This window comes from Pygocentrus nattereri, chromosome 16 (assembly GCF_015220715.1).
Source record: "Pygocentrus nattereri isolate fPygNat1 chromosome 16, fPygNat1.pri, whole genome shotgun sequence".
In the NCBI taxonomy this organism is placed as follows: domain Eukaryota; kingdom Metazoa; phylum Chordata; class Actinopteri; order Characiformes; family Serrasalmidae; genus Pygocentrus; species Pygocentrus nattereri.
The window spans coordinates 15,781,779-15,800,691 of NC_051226.1; the positions used below are offsets into that span (position 1 = coordinate 15,781,779).

The window sequence follows — 18,913 nt, forward strand, 5'->3', positions numbered from 1 at the left end:
AAACACAGCATGTATCCAGTTAAAGAGCTGTGAAGCTTGCTGAAAGCCTTCTGCTGGTTTCCACTAATGAATTATGCTTATGCTGATATGCTGCAAGATACTGAGGCCAAATTTATGCATAGAGCACTACTTAGTGAAGCAATTTCCAACATTTCTTTCTGAAGTAAGCCATAATTTAATACATTTTCAAATGAGGAATAAAAAAAAATACACAGAAATGCTGTAACTCACAATAAAAATCACTAATCAGACCAATATTAGGGTTCTTAACAGCTATGAGGTCTCATTTGGGGCTTTTTGTCTCTTAGCTGGGTATAAAGTGCCTTAAACTATTCACTCTGCCATGACATAGGAAGAGAATGACATCATAGCCATGAGAATGTGTCACTATTCTGGCTCAGAAGAGGAAAAAGGAACTACTGAAACAAAAGGAAGCACAAGGCATTTGCTTTGTTATGCTCTGACAGGAACAATAAACTAAAAAAGGTTTTCAGTCATTATAAAACAGGAAACATGAAACTCATAAAAAATTTAATGGATGATTATTCTGCTGGCGTATTTAGGCATTCTTCTCATCATTCTGAGATCACACTGATTCACAGAGCTTCACGCTACATTGAAGAGAGATAGTGTGGTCACTCCTCTATCTCTACTGATTTTAACAGCACTAGAGCCACGTATCAAATGACTAAATCTGCATTTCTAGAAAAGTAACCCAACACACCCAGACTTTGGAATTACTGAAACATGTAGATTGCAATTGGTAGAAACTGCAAGAAACTCACAAAGTGAACATTTTAACAATGACACTGAGTCATCCTAACAATGAAAAGCTGTCCTTTAACCAGCATTGTCATGTTGCCATGGGGATGGACAAACCAATAAAAATACCAATTGCATGCGATAATTAGTAGAAGACGCCCTCTGTGTTCTCTTGCACTAAACCCTGCTGGCTGTGCCTACTAAATCACAGCAGTTCACTGCTGAGGAAATGATCCAGAAGGAAAAAAATGTAAGGTCAATATGAAATAGCCTGTCCGGCCACACGAATAATGAAAAGTAAAGGGTCAGCAAAGCAAGAGGTCAGTGCTGCATATTAACATGTGCATAAAAGTGTTTTAAGTATAATACAGTATTAAAAATATAGTATTAAAAACTGTGTATTAGCAATTAAACATTAACTGTCAAATGACAGTTGGCCCCATCATGAGATCGTGAATTTGATCCCTAGTGATGCTACAGCCATCCATGGCCAGGAGTCCAAGAGAGCACAATTGGTCTCTCTATCTCTCTGGGTGGTTAGGATGGCCCCTGCTTCACACCCCATCACTCAACGAGATGCTAGTCAGTGCAGGCATCTGTTAGCTGATATAACAGATCTGGCGGTTGACGCTTTCCTTCGAGCGCGTCCCGCTGTCCCATGACATTACGTGAGCGCCAGTTCGAAAAGAAGCGGTGGCTGGTTTCACAGGTCTCGGAGGAAGCCTGTGCTAGCCTTCACCCTCCTAGCAATGATGGGATCATGTGATTGGGGGAGTCCTAACTAGTGGCTGGAATTGGAAACGACTAAATTGGGGAGAAAAATAGGGTAAAAATCCCATAAATAAATAAATAAATAAAATAAAATAAAATAAAATATTTTATTTACAACTAACAACACTTCCTATCTGAATAGGCAACTGGTTCTGTTAGATAGCCCTACTAAAAAGTGTGTGGTGTTCAGGACTACAAGAGGTATGATAACACAACTACAATGATATATCAAATTCATATTCATTTTGGGCTAATAATGTGAGGCACATTAAACTTTAGAACTTTATAATAGCAGTTTTAGTTTTCCGTCTCATAATCATGAATATATTACAGTTATCTGTCTCTCTCTAAATAAAACCTTATATAGGCTTTGTTTAGTATGATCTCATTCCATTTTTAACACTTTAATTTGTTGTTGTATTAACACAGAATTCAGATGTGTGTGCTCATGATTGTGCATACACTCAAATGTCAGAACCAGATCTATTTGATTTATAGGGGATATGTTGATAACTTGCTTCCTAGATTTAAGATTTGTTGGTTTGTATTTAGTCACCAACTAATGACGGTTATCAGTCAAAAGAATTTCCATCAAAACTGTACCACCTATATTCTCCTTGGCTCTTCTGAGGATCTCTCATTATTTTTCTTTCACGGACATAACAAAATATGAAAAATTTAACCCCAGTTGTATTATTTAGTAACTACATGGAAAGCAAAGCAGAATTATTGAGTTTTTTTTTTTTTATACGAGTGTATAATAGAATCCTGGCCCCACTGGCGGCTCCTGACCATTTAGGGGCTTAAAGAGTAACTTAGTTTTAGACTTCTTGTAGATTCTGCACATTTTTCACTTCTGAACTTTTGTGATGTTCATATATTTTAGCTTTGGGTGGTTGAAAAAGGACTTTACATACAAACTGGATTCCAAAAAAAGTTGGGACACTAAACAAATTGTGAATAAAAACTGAATGCAATGATGTGGAGATGGCAAATGTCAATATTTTATTCAGAATAAAACACAAATCACAGATCAAAAGTTTAAACTGAGAGAATGTATCAATTTAAGGGAAAAATATGTTGTTTCAAAATTTCATGGCGTCAACAAATCCCAAAAAAGTTGGGACAAGGCCATTTTCACCACTGTGTGGCATCCCCCCCTTCTTCTTACAACACTCAACAGACGTCTGGGGACAGAGGAGACCAGTTTCTGACGTTTAGAAATAGGAATGCTCTCCCATTCAAGTCTAATACAGGCCTCTAACTGTTCAATCGTCTTGGGCCTTCTTTGTTGCACCTTCCTCTCTATGATGCGCCAAATGTTCTCTGTAGGTGAAAGATCTGGACTGCAGGCTGGCCATTTCAGTACCCGGATCCTTCTCCTACGTAGCCATGATGTTGTGATTGCTGCAGAATGTGGTCTGGCATTATCTTGTTGAAAAATGCAGGGTCTTCCCTGAAAGAGATGACGTCTAGATGGGAGCATATGTTGTTCTAGAACCTGAACATAGTTCTCTGCATTAATGGTGCCTTTCCAGACATGCAAGCTGCCCATGCCACAAGCACTCATGCAACCCCATACCATCAGTGATGCAGGATTCTGAGCGGAGCGTTGATAACAACTTGGGTTATCCTTGTCCTCTCTGGTCCGGATGATATGTCGTCCCAGTGTTCCATAAAGAACTTCAAATCGTGATTCATCTGACCACAGAACAGTCTTCCATTTTGCCACACTCCATTTTAAATGACCCCTGGCCCAGTGCAAACGTCTGAGCTTGAGGAGCTTGCTTAGAAATGGCTTCCTCTTTGCACTGTAGAGTTTCAGCTGGCAATGGCGGATAGCACGGTGGATTGTGTTCACTGACAATGCTTTCTGAAGTATTCCTGAGCCCATTCTGTTATTTCCTTGACAGTGGCATTCCTGTTTGGGGTGCAGTGACGTTTAAGGGCCCGGAGATCACGAGCATCCAGTAGAGTTTTACGGCCTTGACCCTTAAGCACAGCGATTGTTCCAGATTCTCTGAATCTTTTGATGATGATAACTTAAAAGTCTTTGCTATTTTACGCTGGGTAACACCATTCTGGTATTGCTGCACTACCTTTCTGCACAACAATGGTGGAATTGGTGATCCTCTTGGCTTCTGAGAGACATTGACACTGAGAAGCTCTTTTTATACCCAATCATTTTGTCAATTGAGCTAATTAGTGTTAATTGGTCTTCCAGCTGTTCGTTTTATGCTCAATTTCCTTTTTCCAGCCACTTATTGCTACTTGTCCCAACTTTTTTGGGATTTGTTGACACTGAAATTTTGATTCAACATATTTTTCCTTTAAAATGTTATATTTACTCAGATTAAACTTTTGATCTTTCATCTATGTTCTATTACGAATAAAATATTGACATTTGCCATCTCCACATCATTGCATTCAGTTTTTATTCACAATTTGTTTAGTGTCCCAACTTTTTTGGAATCCGGTTTGTACATAGGCCATTCAAATTTTTGTTTTGTTTGTAGCTCAGCTGCACTGTTTTATGAGATCATTATTTTGCATACAAATACTGTTGCATAGCCAGTTTGTAATCTTCTGTTTTGAAACAAAATGTACGTTCATAAGCTAAATCAATCTGTGCAGTACATAATCAGAGCTATGTTGAATGAAGACATTTTAACACATAAAATAAACTGAATTGACTCGTGAGCTCAGAATAGACTATCATTGAGCCTGAAAATATGTGTACTGTTAGAGGCCTAATGTAGAGTTTTTACAATAACACAAACATTTAAAACATCCAATGCTTCAGACAGATCAGACTTACCACAGTATGTGTAAATGTGATTGGACTCCAGGAAGCGGACCCTGAGGTTGTGCAACACTGCAGGTTCGTGCAGATAGCTGAGCGCTGTAAGGTCATTTTCTCCCACCAGAATATCAGGGTTCCGAAGGAATGGAAGAGGGTTGTCCTTGGGACCAATTGGATATTCTAATGTCTGAAACAACAATGTGACAGCGATTTAAGAAAAGCGATCAATGCCCACTGCCCACAAATGCATTCTTTCATAGCTGTTGTGGGGAGGATGGACAAAGGTAAAAATCCTATTCAACTGAACTCAAAAACAAAAAGAGTACAAAAAAGTGTTTGGGAATGAAACATCCAAGAAAGGTGTTAGAATAGATGAGATGTATGGTGGCATCAGCATGATGGTAAAGCAGTCACTGTCATTCCTAACCTGTCTAATTTGGATGAAATACAACAAATATAGCTTAAACTGTAAACTTAACATTACATATCAATTTTAAGTTAAGATTGCCACATTTCCTCATTATTCTGAATGGGATTTTTGCCAACGTGCAGTCTAGCTTGTCCAACCTAGCAACAGTTGCTATGAAAAAATGCATTTGTGGAGGAAGCACATACAGATCAACAGCAACTTTAATTTCAGTGAATAGAAACTAATTCGAAGTCCTATCTCGGAACATACACATTCAACAAGTTTTGAAGGGTTATATATTATCACGTCACAGGACATGAAGGAGGATTATGGTATTGTTTTGATTATCTCTCAGATTATTCATAATTCCCCATTTTTGTTATTTGAGAATGCTCTCACACACAGAGTACACATCCTTATCACAGGACCTGTACTTTCTTACCACCAAAACATGATTAATAATTCAAGAGTCACACAGCTAAGAAGTACCCTGCTGTCCTGCATGAGGAATGCAGGCCACAGAACAGGTCACTCAAATACTTATTTGCTTTAGAGAACTGTGTGCCCAGCATCCTTTATCTATCCAATTTTCACACTGCTTCTTCTCTGATAAAATCATATTTGCTGGTGATTAAACTCAGTAGCTGTAACCTTAGGGAAGTGATTAAGAGGGGAAGGAATGCTTACCGATTCATCTTCTAGTTTGAGGTGCAGGACTGATTCTCCCTCTTTGTAGTCTCTGATAATCTCAGCAGGTTTCCACACCTCCTCTGGGTCGGGGATCCAAACCCGAGTGTACTGAAACACACACACACCACAGTAGGCCTGGATTATTTGATTTCTTAGAGCATCTACTTCTTTTACACCCGCTTGTTTCATGTGAATCTGGACTGTAACCTGTTAAGATTTCACCCATATGAAACAGCACTTGATAATCAAGTGCGCCTCCGGTTGGTCCAATTGAAATCTAATTTCTATGTGGCACAAAATACGCATTCAGCTCATAAACACAAGCCAATTGTCAGTGTTGCTCCTCCTTTTCTCTGTTCTATTTAGAAGAATGGCGCCTCGAAAAGCACAATATTGCATGCGTCATTCATTTTCTTACGCAGACTTTACACTGATGCTTACAAGCAGATCGCCATCTTCATATAATTAGCCTCTTGTGTTAGTCATCATGGTCATGGACCACATGCTTTAAAATATAACGCAGCAAAACGGTAAATTATGACAACGTGAAGAAAGCTTGGTCTTTATTTTAACTGGCTTAAGCTGCTTAGGGTAACAGAATTAAAGCCTGAGGAAAAATTCAGACACAAATGGGGCCAACAGGCAGCTCTTCATGTCTAATGACCAGAGGTATGAATTTCGCACCTTGATTCATGATTAGATTTTTTGCACCAAGAGAATCTCATGTTTCACTTTACAATTGAGAAATATTTCTTAAAATACACAAAAATACAAAAACGAAGGAACTTATTACAAATACATAAATTTGTGTTGTAAAAACAAAACAACAAATCTTTATTTTCTGAGCACGTTTGGCAGAAGTGCCACATTTCAATAAAACCAAAAACAATGTTTCATTTTTCAAACAGAAAAGGAGCAAACAGACTACTCTATATTATTATAATTAAGTCTGACATTCCAAAATGTTGAATCAGAATGTTCAGACTGACACATCATGATGCATCAGTATATTGTACACTTCTACCAGTCTACTACTGCAAATTATTCTTTCAATTTTTTTTTATTACACTAGAAAAGATCACATCAACTCCTCACCCCAGAGAAAACGTCACAGTGGGTAATTGCATGGAGAAAAACACACCCACAACAATAACAGAGATAAGAGGCAGAAGGACAATGCTGTATCAGCTTTACGGACATTTTGTTTAGATGAGCTCATAACCTGCTCAAGCTCAGCTCAGGGCACATGAGTTAATGGAACACAAGAGAGAAGCAGCCATACAAAGTTTATTAATAACAATTAAAAAAGAAAAAGAAAAAAGCAAGGCTCTGAATTTGCTATTCACCATACCAGCACAACGTGAACAGAAATAAATTCAGGCAAATCAGAACTGCAGACTGGTAATGTCTTACAGCTGTTAGTGCTACAGAGTGATGAACAGCACATCAACTGGAACCAGTGATTATTATCTGTCTTACACACAGATCTACCAACTCATTGGCACTTATAAGCAGCATAAGCCTAAAGTGAAATCCAAGCAAGTATGTGCATAGTATAAGCCCCACCCCACTTCTCCCATTGTGTTCTCATAGAATGCACCCAGATGCCTAGTGTTGGTCATTAACCATGATATCCACAAAGGATGAGACCCTCATAAAAGGAGCTTGTCTATGATTACAGTTTAAAACATTATTATTCTGTCTTGACACTTTGACGTTGTGTAAAACATAAATAAAAACAGAATATGATGATTTGCAAATCCTTTTCAACCTATATTCAATTAAATACACTACAAAGACAAGATATTTAATGTTTAAATGGATAAACTTTATTGTTTTTTGCAAATATTCACTCATTTTGAATTTGATGCCTGCAACACGTTCCAAAGAAGTTGGGACCGGGGCAACAAAAGACTGGGAAAGTTGCTGAATGCTCAAAAAACACCTGTTTGGAACATTCCACAGGTGAATAGGTTAATTGGAAACAGGTGAGTGTCATGTTTGGGTATAAAGGGAGCATCCCTGAAAGGCTCAGTCATTCCCAAGCAAGGATGGGGCGAGGTTCACCACTTTGTGAACAGCTGTGAGAGCAAATAGTCCAACAGTTTAAGAATAACATTTCTCAATGTGCAATTGCAAGGAATTTAGGGATTTCATCATCTACAGTCCATAATATCATCAAAAGATTCCGAGAATCTGGAGAAATCTCTGCAAGTAAGCGGCAAGGCAGAAAACTAACACTGAATGCCTGTGACCTTCGATCCCTCAGGCGGCACTGCATTAAAAACCGACATCATTCTGTAATGGATATTATCACATGGGCTCAGGAACACTTCAGAAAACCATTGTCAGTGAACACAGTTCGTCGCTCCATCTACAAGTGCAAGTTAAAACTCTGCCATGCAAAGTGATAGCCATATATCAACAACACCCAGAAACGCCACTGGCTTCTCTGGGCCTGAGCTCATCTGAGATGTACTGAAGCAAAGTGGAAAAGTGTCCTGTGGTCTGATGAGTCCACATTTCAAATTGTTTTTGGAAAGCATGGACGTCGTGTCCTTCGGGCCAAAGAGGAAAAGGACTGTCTGGATTGTTATCAGCGCAAAGTTCAAAAGCCAGCATCTCTGATGGTGTGGGGGTGTGTTAGGGCCCATGGCATGGGTAACTTGCACATCTGTGAAGGCACCATTAATGCTGAAAGGTACATACAGGTTTTGGAGCAAAATATTCTGCCATCCAAGCAACGTCTTTTTCAGGAAGGTCCCTGCTTATTTCAGCAAGACAATGCCAAGCCACATTCTGCACGTATTACAACAGCGTGGCTTCGTAGTAAAAGAGTGCAGGTACTAGACTGGCCTGCCTGCGGTCCAGACCTGTCTCCCACTGAAAATGTGTGGCGCATTATGAAGCACAAAATACGACAACGGGGACCCCGGACTGTTGAGCAACTGAAGTTGTACATCAAGCAAGAATGGGAAAGAATTCCACCTACAAAGCTTCAACAGTGTCCTCAGTTCCCAAACACTTATTGAGTGTTGTTAAAAGGAAAGGTTATGTAACACAGTGGTAAACATGCCCCTGTCCCAACTTCTTTGGAATGTGTTGCAGGCATCAAATTCAAAATGACTGAAAATTTGCAAAACACAATAAAGTTTATCTGTTTGAACATTAAATATCTTGTCTTTGTAGTGTATTCAATTGAATATACATTGAAAAGGATTTGCAAATCATCGTATTCTGTTTTTATTTGTTTTATACAACGTCCCAACTTCATTGGAATTGGGGTTTTAAAGCTATCTAACCTAACTAGCTTGTAAGTCCTAATATGTATACAGTTCCACTTTTTAATTTTTATTTTATAAAAGCTGTGTTCTGTGTCAATAGTAAAATATATCAAGCTTGAAATTTGAACAAACAAAATTTACTTGTTCGTGTGCAAGTAAAAACCCATTGCAGATGCTAAAAACTAGCTTATTTTTGTTTATTGACTGTATAAATAGATACCAATAGTATATAAGTCCCATTATGTAATATGTAAAAGGATCCATATTTTTAAAAAAAACGAAATAATTGCAAAATATCTTATTGTACAAAATGGTTAAAAACTGAACATGTAGACAAACCTGTGGTCTGTACATGTAAGCACGCATCAGTTTCTCTGATTCAGCAAAAAAGGCGCTGAATGTTGCTTCATTTATGTGTGTTTATTTATTAACTTTACATCAGCTACAATATTGTTATAACTAGGCCTATAATAGTTGCTGCAAAGCCTGTTCTCTTGATAATTTGAGGAACTGTTCACCACACTTAGCATACAAAACACATTCTGCCAGACTCAACATCTTCACAAATAACAAAATAGAAACGTTTTTATGAAATGTTAATGAGAATCATTGTTAGTTGTTGTCAATCACAAACACAGCATCACAAAAGTAATAAACTATCTTTAACTTTTCATCGCTTTTCTATCCTATTACAATAAGGCACTGTAAGGCAGGTATCTGGCAAATTACCTGCTCATAAAAATGCAAGAACTGTCAAGCCCATTTACAGACTTCTTCACAGCTCCTGCCTCATGCACATTCTAATGAAAGAGGCAGATGGGCTACATGTGGCAGGGGCTTCACAGTGGGTGAACAGGAAAAATCCATACCCCCTCCCATCACTGGTCCATATATGCTGTTGAGGCAGCACCAAAAAAGCTCTCTCTGACTCAGCTGAGGTGATCCGGAGAATCAGCAAAAGTTTCCCTATAGGATCTCTACACTACTCCTGACATTTATCCAGAACACTATAGAGACAAAGAAGGAGATAAAAGGGAAAGTAGAGAGTTCTGAGGAAAAAAAATATAACGCTATTACCAACAAAGAATAAATTAGTGCTCATCAGTCCTTCTTTTCGCCTCAAGGCTTTCCTGCTTAACTCCTTGCTAAGGAGCAGGAAGAATCATGCATAAACTTTAACTCTAAAAAACAAAATGTGAGAAATGTAAGCAAAATGAGTTCTTTATGCCAAAGAGGAACAATCTCTTGTTCCCAAAACTACTTTCCATTGATGGCTGTTAAAAGAACCATTTCTGTAAATGAGATGAAATTTCCTAGAATACATTCATACATTTCAAGCCAAGATCTACTCTATTTTTAACTGTATTTTTAGGAATTAATTGATAAAGTACAAGAAAGATGAACACACTATGTTCAAAATGAAAGCTGGACAACAGCACACACATTGTTGTGAGTTTCAAAAGCCGCTGATGTTTATTAGTAAGGTGGAACTTCCACTGGATCAGTGAATGTCACAACACTTTTAGTCTCACAAACCAGACTTCTCCCTATTGTCAAAGAGCTTGGTGCATTGTGCCACTTAATGTGGTAATGTTAACGTTCTGAAAGGCTCCATCACAGTGCACAGAGCTGGCGATCGGTTGCAATCATGATAGAACCTGGTACACAGAAGTGCATTCACAAGACAGTACAGATCAGAATGTAACTAACAAAATCCTGATAATTGTGTCCAACTTAATATGCAAAGTATATTATACAAAATGAGGTATAAGGCTAAGACTACAAAATCCTTGAACCTCATATGGCAACAGGCCAGATTTACAACCGGCCTCTCCATTGACAAACCCAAAATCTCAACCAATTCAAATAACACTGAATAAGAGTGTTTTTGCTCTCAAACTATGTCACCATGTGCACTGTAAGGAGTTACATTAACTCTTTAATGCAGAGGCTGTTTTTATTATTATACCATTTTGAGCAAGCAAACACATGAATGGGAATCCATCTTACCCCATAGCTCGCAGCTATTTAAATTTCATTCTGAATTTGTGAGCATGCTCATATAGCAGCCATCGCAGAAAACACAGTAACTCACAGAAACACTCATTTCACTGATCCATTTTACTATGCTCAATGTAAACATGCTCGTGTAACCAGAGGTGGACGAAGTACACAAATCATGTACTTTAGTTAAAGTAGAGATATCCAAGGTAAAATACTACTCCAGTAAAAGTAGAAGTCCTTACTCTAGACCTCAACTTGAGTAAAAGTATTTGCCTTCAAATGTACTTAAGTAAAAGTACTAAAAGATTAATTATGACTCTGATGTCCTGTTATCATTTTTATAACAAGACTCGCTTCATGAACTCATTTTAGGTGAAAATCCTCCAGCGTCTCTCTTGGTAAACCAGTCTTTTAATAGAACATCATTAATTAGTGACGCTGACGTCTATTAAAATGATCATAAGCACAAAACACTGAAGATAAACAGTTTCCATCAGGGAGAACCGAGTGGCTCTGACATCACTTTTACAAACAAGCGAAGTTTCAGTTTAAGATTACTTTATAAATTAGTAACAAGCTGAATAAAAACTTGCTTTAAATTCAGGATCACAAATTTGTTCTCCTTTACTGTGTTGATCTGTCGGTCTCTGTTCATAAACATAAACTAACCCAAACTAATTTACTATAAAATGAAAGTATCTGTATGAATTCAGAAAATAAGAAACATGCCAGTCACGACTGCATATGTGGACATATTTCTATATTGTGCTCTATTTACACAAAGTTAGGTTAGTTCATCATTTAGGGACGTATGTGCTCCCAAATTTCACGCTGCTGTGCTGACGGTGAACCGTGTGCTGCACTGGGTCGGTATGACCAACAGGTCAAAACAAGCTCAGAACAGAGTGACCGCTGTGACCAACAGGTCAAAACAAGCTCAGAGCAAAGTGACCGCTGTGCCCTGATTGGTGCTCTGGCTTTGCACTTCTTTTGTTTTGACATGTTACATTTTTATACACACAGAAACCAAAAGGAACGACAGATTTCTCAAAGTGTAGTGGAGTAAAAAGTCAGATATTTGACTTTGAAATGTAGTGGAGTGAAAGTAAAAAGTCGCCCAAAATGGAAATACTTAAGTACAGATACATGAAAAAACTACTTAAGTACAGTAATGAATTACATTTACTTAGTTACTGTCCACCACTGCGTGTAACATCCACACTCCATAACAACCATGGAGGAGTATTTTAAGTCTGAGTGAAATGAGACAAAGCAATAGTCTCTGAAAGTCTCTTACTGTCAACAATACCACACATTAGGTAAGATGGGGTTAGGGATAAACCAGCCATTTAACCTCGGCCTTAACTGCAGCTGCAAAGATCAGGTGTGAGAGAAAACATCCAGAAAATGATTGTATACAAGATCGAAATGGACCTGATGGCATTTCTAAAGAAAGGCACTAGCTGAACTCCAGTGGACCTAAAGATGCACACTCCTATCAGAGGCCATGCTTGTACAGTTTTCTCCCTCAGGCAAACAGGAGTCACTCCATATCTGTGCCAGGCAAGCTGATGCTATCAATTTTTATCCTGTTTACAAGAGGGAGGCAGACAGGTATGGCAATATAGTGATGCCTAGGAATATAATGCTGAGAATGACCATCATCTTTCTAAAGCCATATTTTTGACAGTTTTTTTTTTTATATGGAGCCCAGGGTGAACATGTATCCTACGGACATGTGTCGTTATTTCACTAGCTTGTCAGTAATGCTATTTACTGCATTGCGGGATATTAAAACAGAATCAACTTTCAGAAAACTGGGCATGGATGTAAAACATGGATCAGCTAAAAGTTGAGCAAAGCCACATAACAAAACTTAAGACAACAAGATTTTTGTCAACGTCTCTAAAGTTCAGTATTAGAAGTCAGCTACTCCAACTAATCCCAAACACATTCAGTGACGTTAAGGTCTGGACTCTGGGGTGGCCAGTTCATTGATCTAAAATCATCAGCAGCTTTTTTGTTTGAGTTGCATTTTTTCTATTTCCTTTTCAGAATAAAGGCTTCTTGATTGCTACACATCTTTTCAGACCCACACAGTGGAAGGACGGGCAGAAACACTCAGGATCTTTAGATCTGAAGCAAGAGTGGAGTTGATTTTCTCCCATATTTTTTAAAAACAAAAGCTTTAAGTACTGTTCATCTGGTAGTGACGGGTCTTGTAAAGTTGTAAGAAATCCCATTTGTTCTATATCCTTAAATTTTTTTAATAGTTTTTGGAAACTTCTTTTTAACTTATTTTTCTTAGACTTTCCCCTTTCTCATGCTTAAGTGGAGTGCATTATATATGGTGTTTACCAAAATATTTATTAAAAAAACAAACAAAATAAATCCTCATGGCACGTACTTATATACTTAATTGTACTGTACTATGATACATTTTACAACACTCAAAAATGAAGGTGCCTACACTATAAAAAGTTGTGTTATAATGCAAACCTACCTGTTTTTTAAACATAAATGTGTTATATGTGTCTGTGCCAGTTACAGTTCAACACATTTTTTGTTCATAGGAAAACAAAAAATGTGTGGTCCTTAACTGAACACATCAATGTGTCTAGTGGGACATATGGTTCTAGGAAATGCTAGTATACCACCTTTACATGTTGTAGCAGTTCTTTTAAATTCAATAAAGCTCCTTCACTTTCTCATTTACTACTGAAAGGTTCTTCAGGAAACCAAAAGTCGTTCTTCTATGGCATCACTACAAATAATGTGTTTGATTGTATAAGCAATGCATTTTTCTGCATATCTTTCATTTCTCCACACCAACAGAATACTGATAAGAATAAACAGCAATGACACATCAAAAGCAGACTTGAAGGTAATCTTTAAATCGCTGTTGCTTATAATCAGTGGTCTACAAAGAAGACAGTTCACCTTGAGACTTTTCATCAAAAAGGATGAACACTGGCACAATGAGGACATGATTCAGAGAGGCAGAGCGAGAGTCGGAGCTCCACAGAGGCAGAGCCACTTCATTTTCATAAAAAAGGACTAGCACATGAACAGCACCGAGATTCAGAGCGGCAGGATCCTGGTAGCTGCTTTTCCAAAAGGAGTTGTCAAGGATTTGCACTTCGTCAACAGCACGTTTAAAGACACTGGACCAACCAAACATGTATTGTAAAGAACATCCCCTGAAACGGACATCCCCTATGCCTCTGCACTATTGAAATAACAGAGAATTTCACCTCAACATGATCAACAACTCAAATGTTTGTTTCCCTGTTTCTCTTCATCACCTAGCCTTGTTTTGTCACATGCACAAGCGCCACAGACCAGAGTGACTCACACTACTGGCTTTGTACAATCTGTCATGGCTGTAGACATCTGTGAAGCTTGGGGCTCTGGAGTCTCTTAATAAAACATAATATTAATGGAGAAATATTATTAGATGCACTTCAGTTAAATGTTAAAACTGTGGGATTCAGGGGCTCTTCAGAGATGTTTTGATTATGGTTTTGGATTCTTCTGATCTTTTAACAACACAAGAGCTAAGGCTGGTGCAAATGAGACACTTTAAATTATTTACAGATAAGAGAAACATCTGAACTCAACTCTGTTTTTATAAGCTTAAACAGCACATCTCACATCACTTCCTCTGACAGTTCTGGTGATTTGACATACTAATACTTACTGACAGGATGGTGTCGAGTCTTAAAACTGGGAACTATCTGCTTCTACGGCATGGTGCCAAAAAGAGACCACCCTACATTTTTAAAAATTTCCTGTTAAAATGCCATTAAGAACTATATTATATTTCTGAGACGATTAGATACGTGATGATCCACTTGCACAAGGTAGGGGAAAATCTGAGGAAACGTGAAAAGTAAAAGTGAAAAAACAAGAAAATCCAAAACAGGAGTTCTAAAGATATAGAGATAGTGGGACTCCAAACGTCTGAGCAAGTTCTGGTAGACCCCCAAAACGGTCACCATCAGATAAACAGTATATGGAACTTTCATCTACTTTTGCTTTGGATCTGAAAAATGCACAAGTGCTTTTGTCCATCCTTCCACTGTGAGGGGACCACTCATTGCTATGGGTCTGAGAGGATGTGTAGCTGTCAAGGAGCCTTTACTGAGAAAACGAAAGACATAAGACAAAAAAAAATACAATAAGACAAAAAAAAGAACATTTAAAAGTCAAATAAAGCTGCTGGTGTTCTCAGAAAAAAAGGACTGAACAACCCAGATCTGAACCTTCACAATATTCAATATTACCTGAATTGTGAGAAGCAGAAATGCAACCACCTTCTAAGACTGAACTTGTGTCATTTTTTGTTAAACATGTTTGCAATTTTTTCCCCCTGATGGTAAAAATCAAATAATTTGTACTTAATGGCTGGAAATGAACTAAATAAAGGGGGGTCTCTGACTTTTGTACACTACTGCAGCTAAAACCATTATTTATCTACCATATACAACTACAAGAAAAATAGTATTCCCTCCAAGGAGATGAATTAGAGTTCTCATTGAATGCCTAGGATGCCAGATTTTAGCTTTTCAAAGAAGGCAAAATAATGTTCTGAGATAGTGATCATATATAATAAATTATATAGTGAGATGTTTTAAAATATTAAGCTAAATCAGAAAATAAGTCATCCTGAGTTCTTATGATTTAGATCAAATAGATATACAAGAATATAAAAAACATCCATCCATTCATTTTCTAAGCTGCTTCTCCGTCAGGGTCGCGGGGGGGTACTGGAGCCTATCCCAGCAGTCTTCGGGCGAAAGGCAGGATACACCCTGGACAGGTCGCCAGTCCATCGCAGGGCAGACAGACACAGACAGTCACTAAAACACTCACACCTAGGGGCAATTTAGCATGTCCAATTGGCCTGACTGCATGTCTTTGGACAGTGGGAAGAAACCGGAGAACCCGGAGGAAACCCATGCAGACACGGGGAGAACATGCAAACTCCACACAGAGAGGACCCCGGTCACCCGACAGGGGAATCAAACCTAGGCCCTCCTTGCTGTGAGGCGACAGCGCTACCCACCACGCCACTGTGCGGCCTATAAATATAAAAAACAATGAAACAATAATACATGAAGACCAGGTTTAGTAGAGCCCAGATCATCTGCATGCTTGAATCTCTACTTACAGAGATCTTACATCATTTCTCTTGTAGTAAATGTCTTGTAACATCAAGTTCCACATTTTAAAGTGTTTGCATTTTAGGAAACCTACAACAGCAAGAGGAAACTGGGACAAGTGAGATAATCAAATGTACCCTGAAGCTTCAAGTCACTTCTTGAAACTGTTCAATGAAATCACATGGGAGCCTTACATATAACTAAGGGGTTATGTAAGGACATATGACCTTTTCTGATCCACTCTTTTTAAAAACTTACAACAACCTGTGTTAGTTAAAGTGGTGCTTCAGCTACCCCAAGATTTAGATTCTACTGTGGCTATGCTATCAAACACTGGTTTGAGAGTTACTGCAATTATTCAATTCCAGCACCCAAGCCCTTCAGTCAGACCTCCTATGCAATGCAGGTGTGTAAGCAGAGATGAGTCAGAGAATGAAAGGGGTCAAACGAGAATTTGGTATCACTATTATTGTGTTGTGTCTGTGTAGTAGGCTGTGTCACATGCAAATTGTCCACTGTGACAGCATGAACTCATTTGACTTGTAAAACGAGCTAGGACAAACTCACTTTTCATGGGCACCATGAAAGCTACAGTAATATTTTACTCACAACTCACATGACTGTACCAACATGCACAAAACTTTGGGCTTGTTTTTGTTTTGGAATTCTGGGAATTAAAGACAAAGTAACTGTAGAGTTACTGTAACAAGGAATGGTACAATTAAATGTTTTCAAAAGATTCCCAATACATACAGATACGTATACATTCGAATACATGGATAATGGAATATTTTCCTCTTTATTTACACTAGCACTTAAAAGTTTGAAATCACTTGCAATATGAATGATTGCTGATATTTTATTCAATTCTAACTGTAGAATAAAATACTACAAGGTAACATTATAAGGTAGCTAGTAGAAGGTATTTCAAGATGTTTTATTTAATATTTAATGTGTGTGTTATATTCATTTGGGAAACACTTAACTTTTTTTTTAACAGCTTTGTACCCAATTGAACTCAAATTGTGACCACAATCTTTTGAACACTAGCATAATTTAACACTGAAGATGAAGATAAATGAGACTCTGTTGACTCTGCAGTCGACCTCCGGCAGTCACTTATACAGTAAAGCTGGCTTCAGCTTCAGTGTAGGGCTGCAAAGCCACACATACTCAGCATACATAAATCAGCCTTCTTACATAACTCAGCTGATCCCCCTCTACATTACACTACTGAAATGTTTTAGACCATAAGCCCTGCCCTTGTTTAGGCCTGGACTAAACCAATGTTAAAAGACACTAGTTTAGAGGAGTTACCTGCATTAAACACTGTATAAAATAAATTCACTGTCATGGTGTTGTACATGGCCATTTACTGTTCTTATTCTCACAGCTAAGTTTTACTCACCTAGCTTTAATTTTACTCCCTTTCTCTACAGGATCATTTGCTGTGTTCCCCCTCCCAGGGTCACCGCAGATCCTGCTGATTCCTAGAAGAGGATGCACTCAGCAGTGCCACCATTCCTACAGGAGTTAAGTATATTTCTTTCTTCAGAATTTTATGATGTTACATATAATAAATGTCTCTTTAGAGTCTTTGGGATGTGTTGCACTAAAACAGTCCTGGTGATGAGCCCCTTTGACATCATTCCAACTTTTTTCAAATATCATGTGTTTTTTGGTGCTACCATCAAGCCTTCCCCATTTATTATCAATGATGGGAACAATATTGGGATGATTTAAAAAGATTAAAATGCAGATAATGGCTTCAAAAGTGTTTAAAACCAAAACATTTGGATGAACAGCATATGCACTGAGGCAGAGACAGTGCATCCTTTTATACTCTTTCCCCATAAGAGTCATTTGTATATCTCCAGTTGAGAGAAAGCTCCGTGCTACATACACCAGGCTGAGCTGTCAGATAACACTGTCAAAGCTCATTTTGAAATCAATTGCTTCTATTGCTGTGTGGAAACACTGTGTGGCAACTCTGTAAGATATACTGCGGGGGAATAAAGGGGGAATAAATCACAGTTACAGCTCTGAACAGTAACTGCATCAGCACATTTAGTGTTGTCACTTACTATCCATTATCAAACGTGCCAATGTAACATGTATCTCAACGTTCCTTCCAATGGCATTCTTTCTCACTACAATCACTGAACTAAATCAAGGAAACTAGGTCTGGCACTTTAAAAAGATGGTTCTTTAAGGGTCCTTTAGTTTAAAAAAAAAAAGGATCTACATAGAACGAAGAACCCTCAAAGAACCTTTTGCATGATTTAAGGGTTCTTTGCATCATTAAATGGTTCTTCAAATTGGGTTGTATATAGCACTACATAGGATCTTCTATTGTTACAAGCTTGACATCATAATAATAGAAGAAACCTTTTGGGTGCTATATAGACTCTCACAAAAAGGTTCTACACAGAACCTTATACACAACAGATGCTCTATTAACCTGAGTAACCCTGCAATCATGCAAAGGTTACTTGGAGTGTTCATCGTTCTATATAGAACCATTTTCCTTACCAAAGAAATCTTGAACTTTTTAAGAGTGTACTATATTAAAGGCCTATACCATGGAAAACTGAGTTATCATCACTTTTTTTTTATAAAAAAGTTTGAAGTAGTATGTACACACTGTTACCAGTACCAGTGTGAAATGTACCACCAACTCCTCAGTCCAAAGAAAATTAAACTACAAAAACTTTTGAATTCAGTGTTTTTGTGATATCATCAAAACCCATACATTTACTTACATCCACCTCTTCAGCAATCAGCAGTTAAGCCCCACCCATTCACACTGAAGCTATAAGGAGTGCATCAGTCTGGTCTGATTTTTAAATGAGGCACACTATAGAGCAGCCAATTAAAACAGAACTCATTTACATATATCATTCTCAAAGGAATATTAACAAAAACAGCCTGTTTAAAAGCAACACTGTGTATGATGTGGGGACTTGGAGACCTCTCTGGTGGAAATATGTAAATGCATGCAAGGTGCAGAAGAACATTTTCTAAT

At 38.0% G+C, this 18,913-nt stretch overlaps 1 protein-coding gene across 3 annotated transcripts in view; it reads right to left on the reverse strand.

The window, feature by feature from the left end:
* myo5b (myosin VB) overlaps positions 1 to 18,913 on the reverse strand; it is a 74,253-nt gene that overhangs the window by 39,684 nt on the left and 15,656 nt on the right. For all 3 annotated transcript variants that reach the window (XM_037546021.1, XM_037546020.1, XM_017718932.2), the window contains exons 2-3: positions 5,433 to 5,543; positions 4,352 to 4,523 (exon numbers count right to left, since the gene is read on the reverse strand). In XM_037546021.1, the coding sequence (XP_037401918.1) occupies positions 4,352 to 4,523; positions 5,433 to 5,543 (283 nt within the window). The remainder of the gene's footprint in view (positions 1 to 4,351; positions 4,524 to 5,432; positions 5,544 to 18,913) is intronic.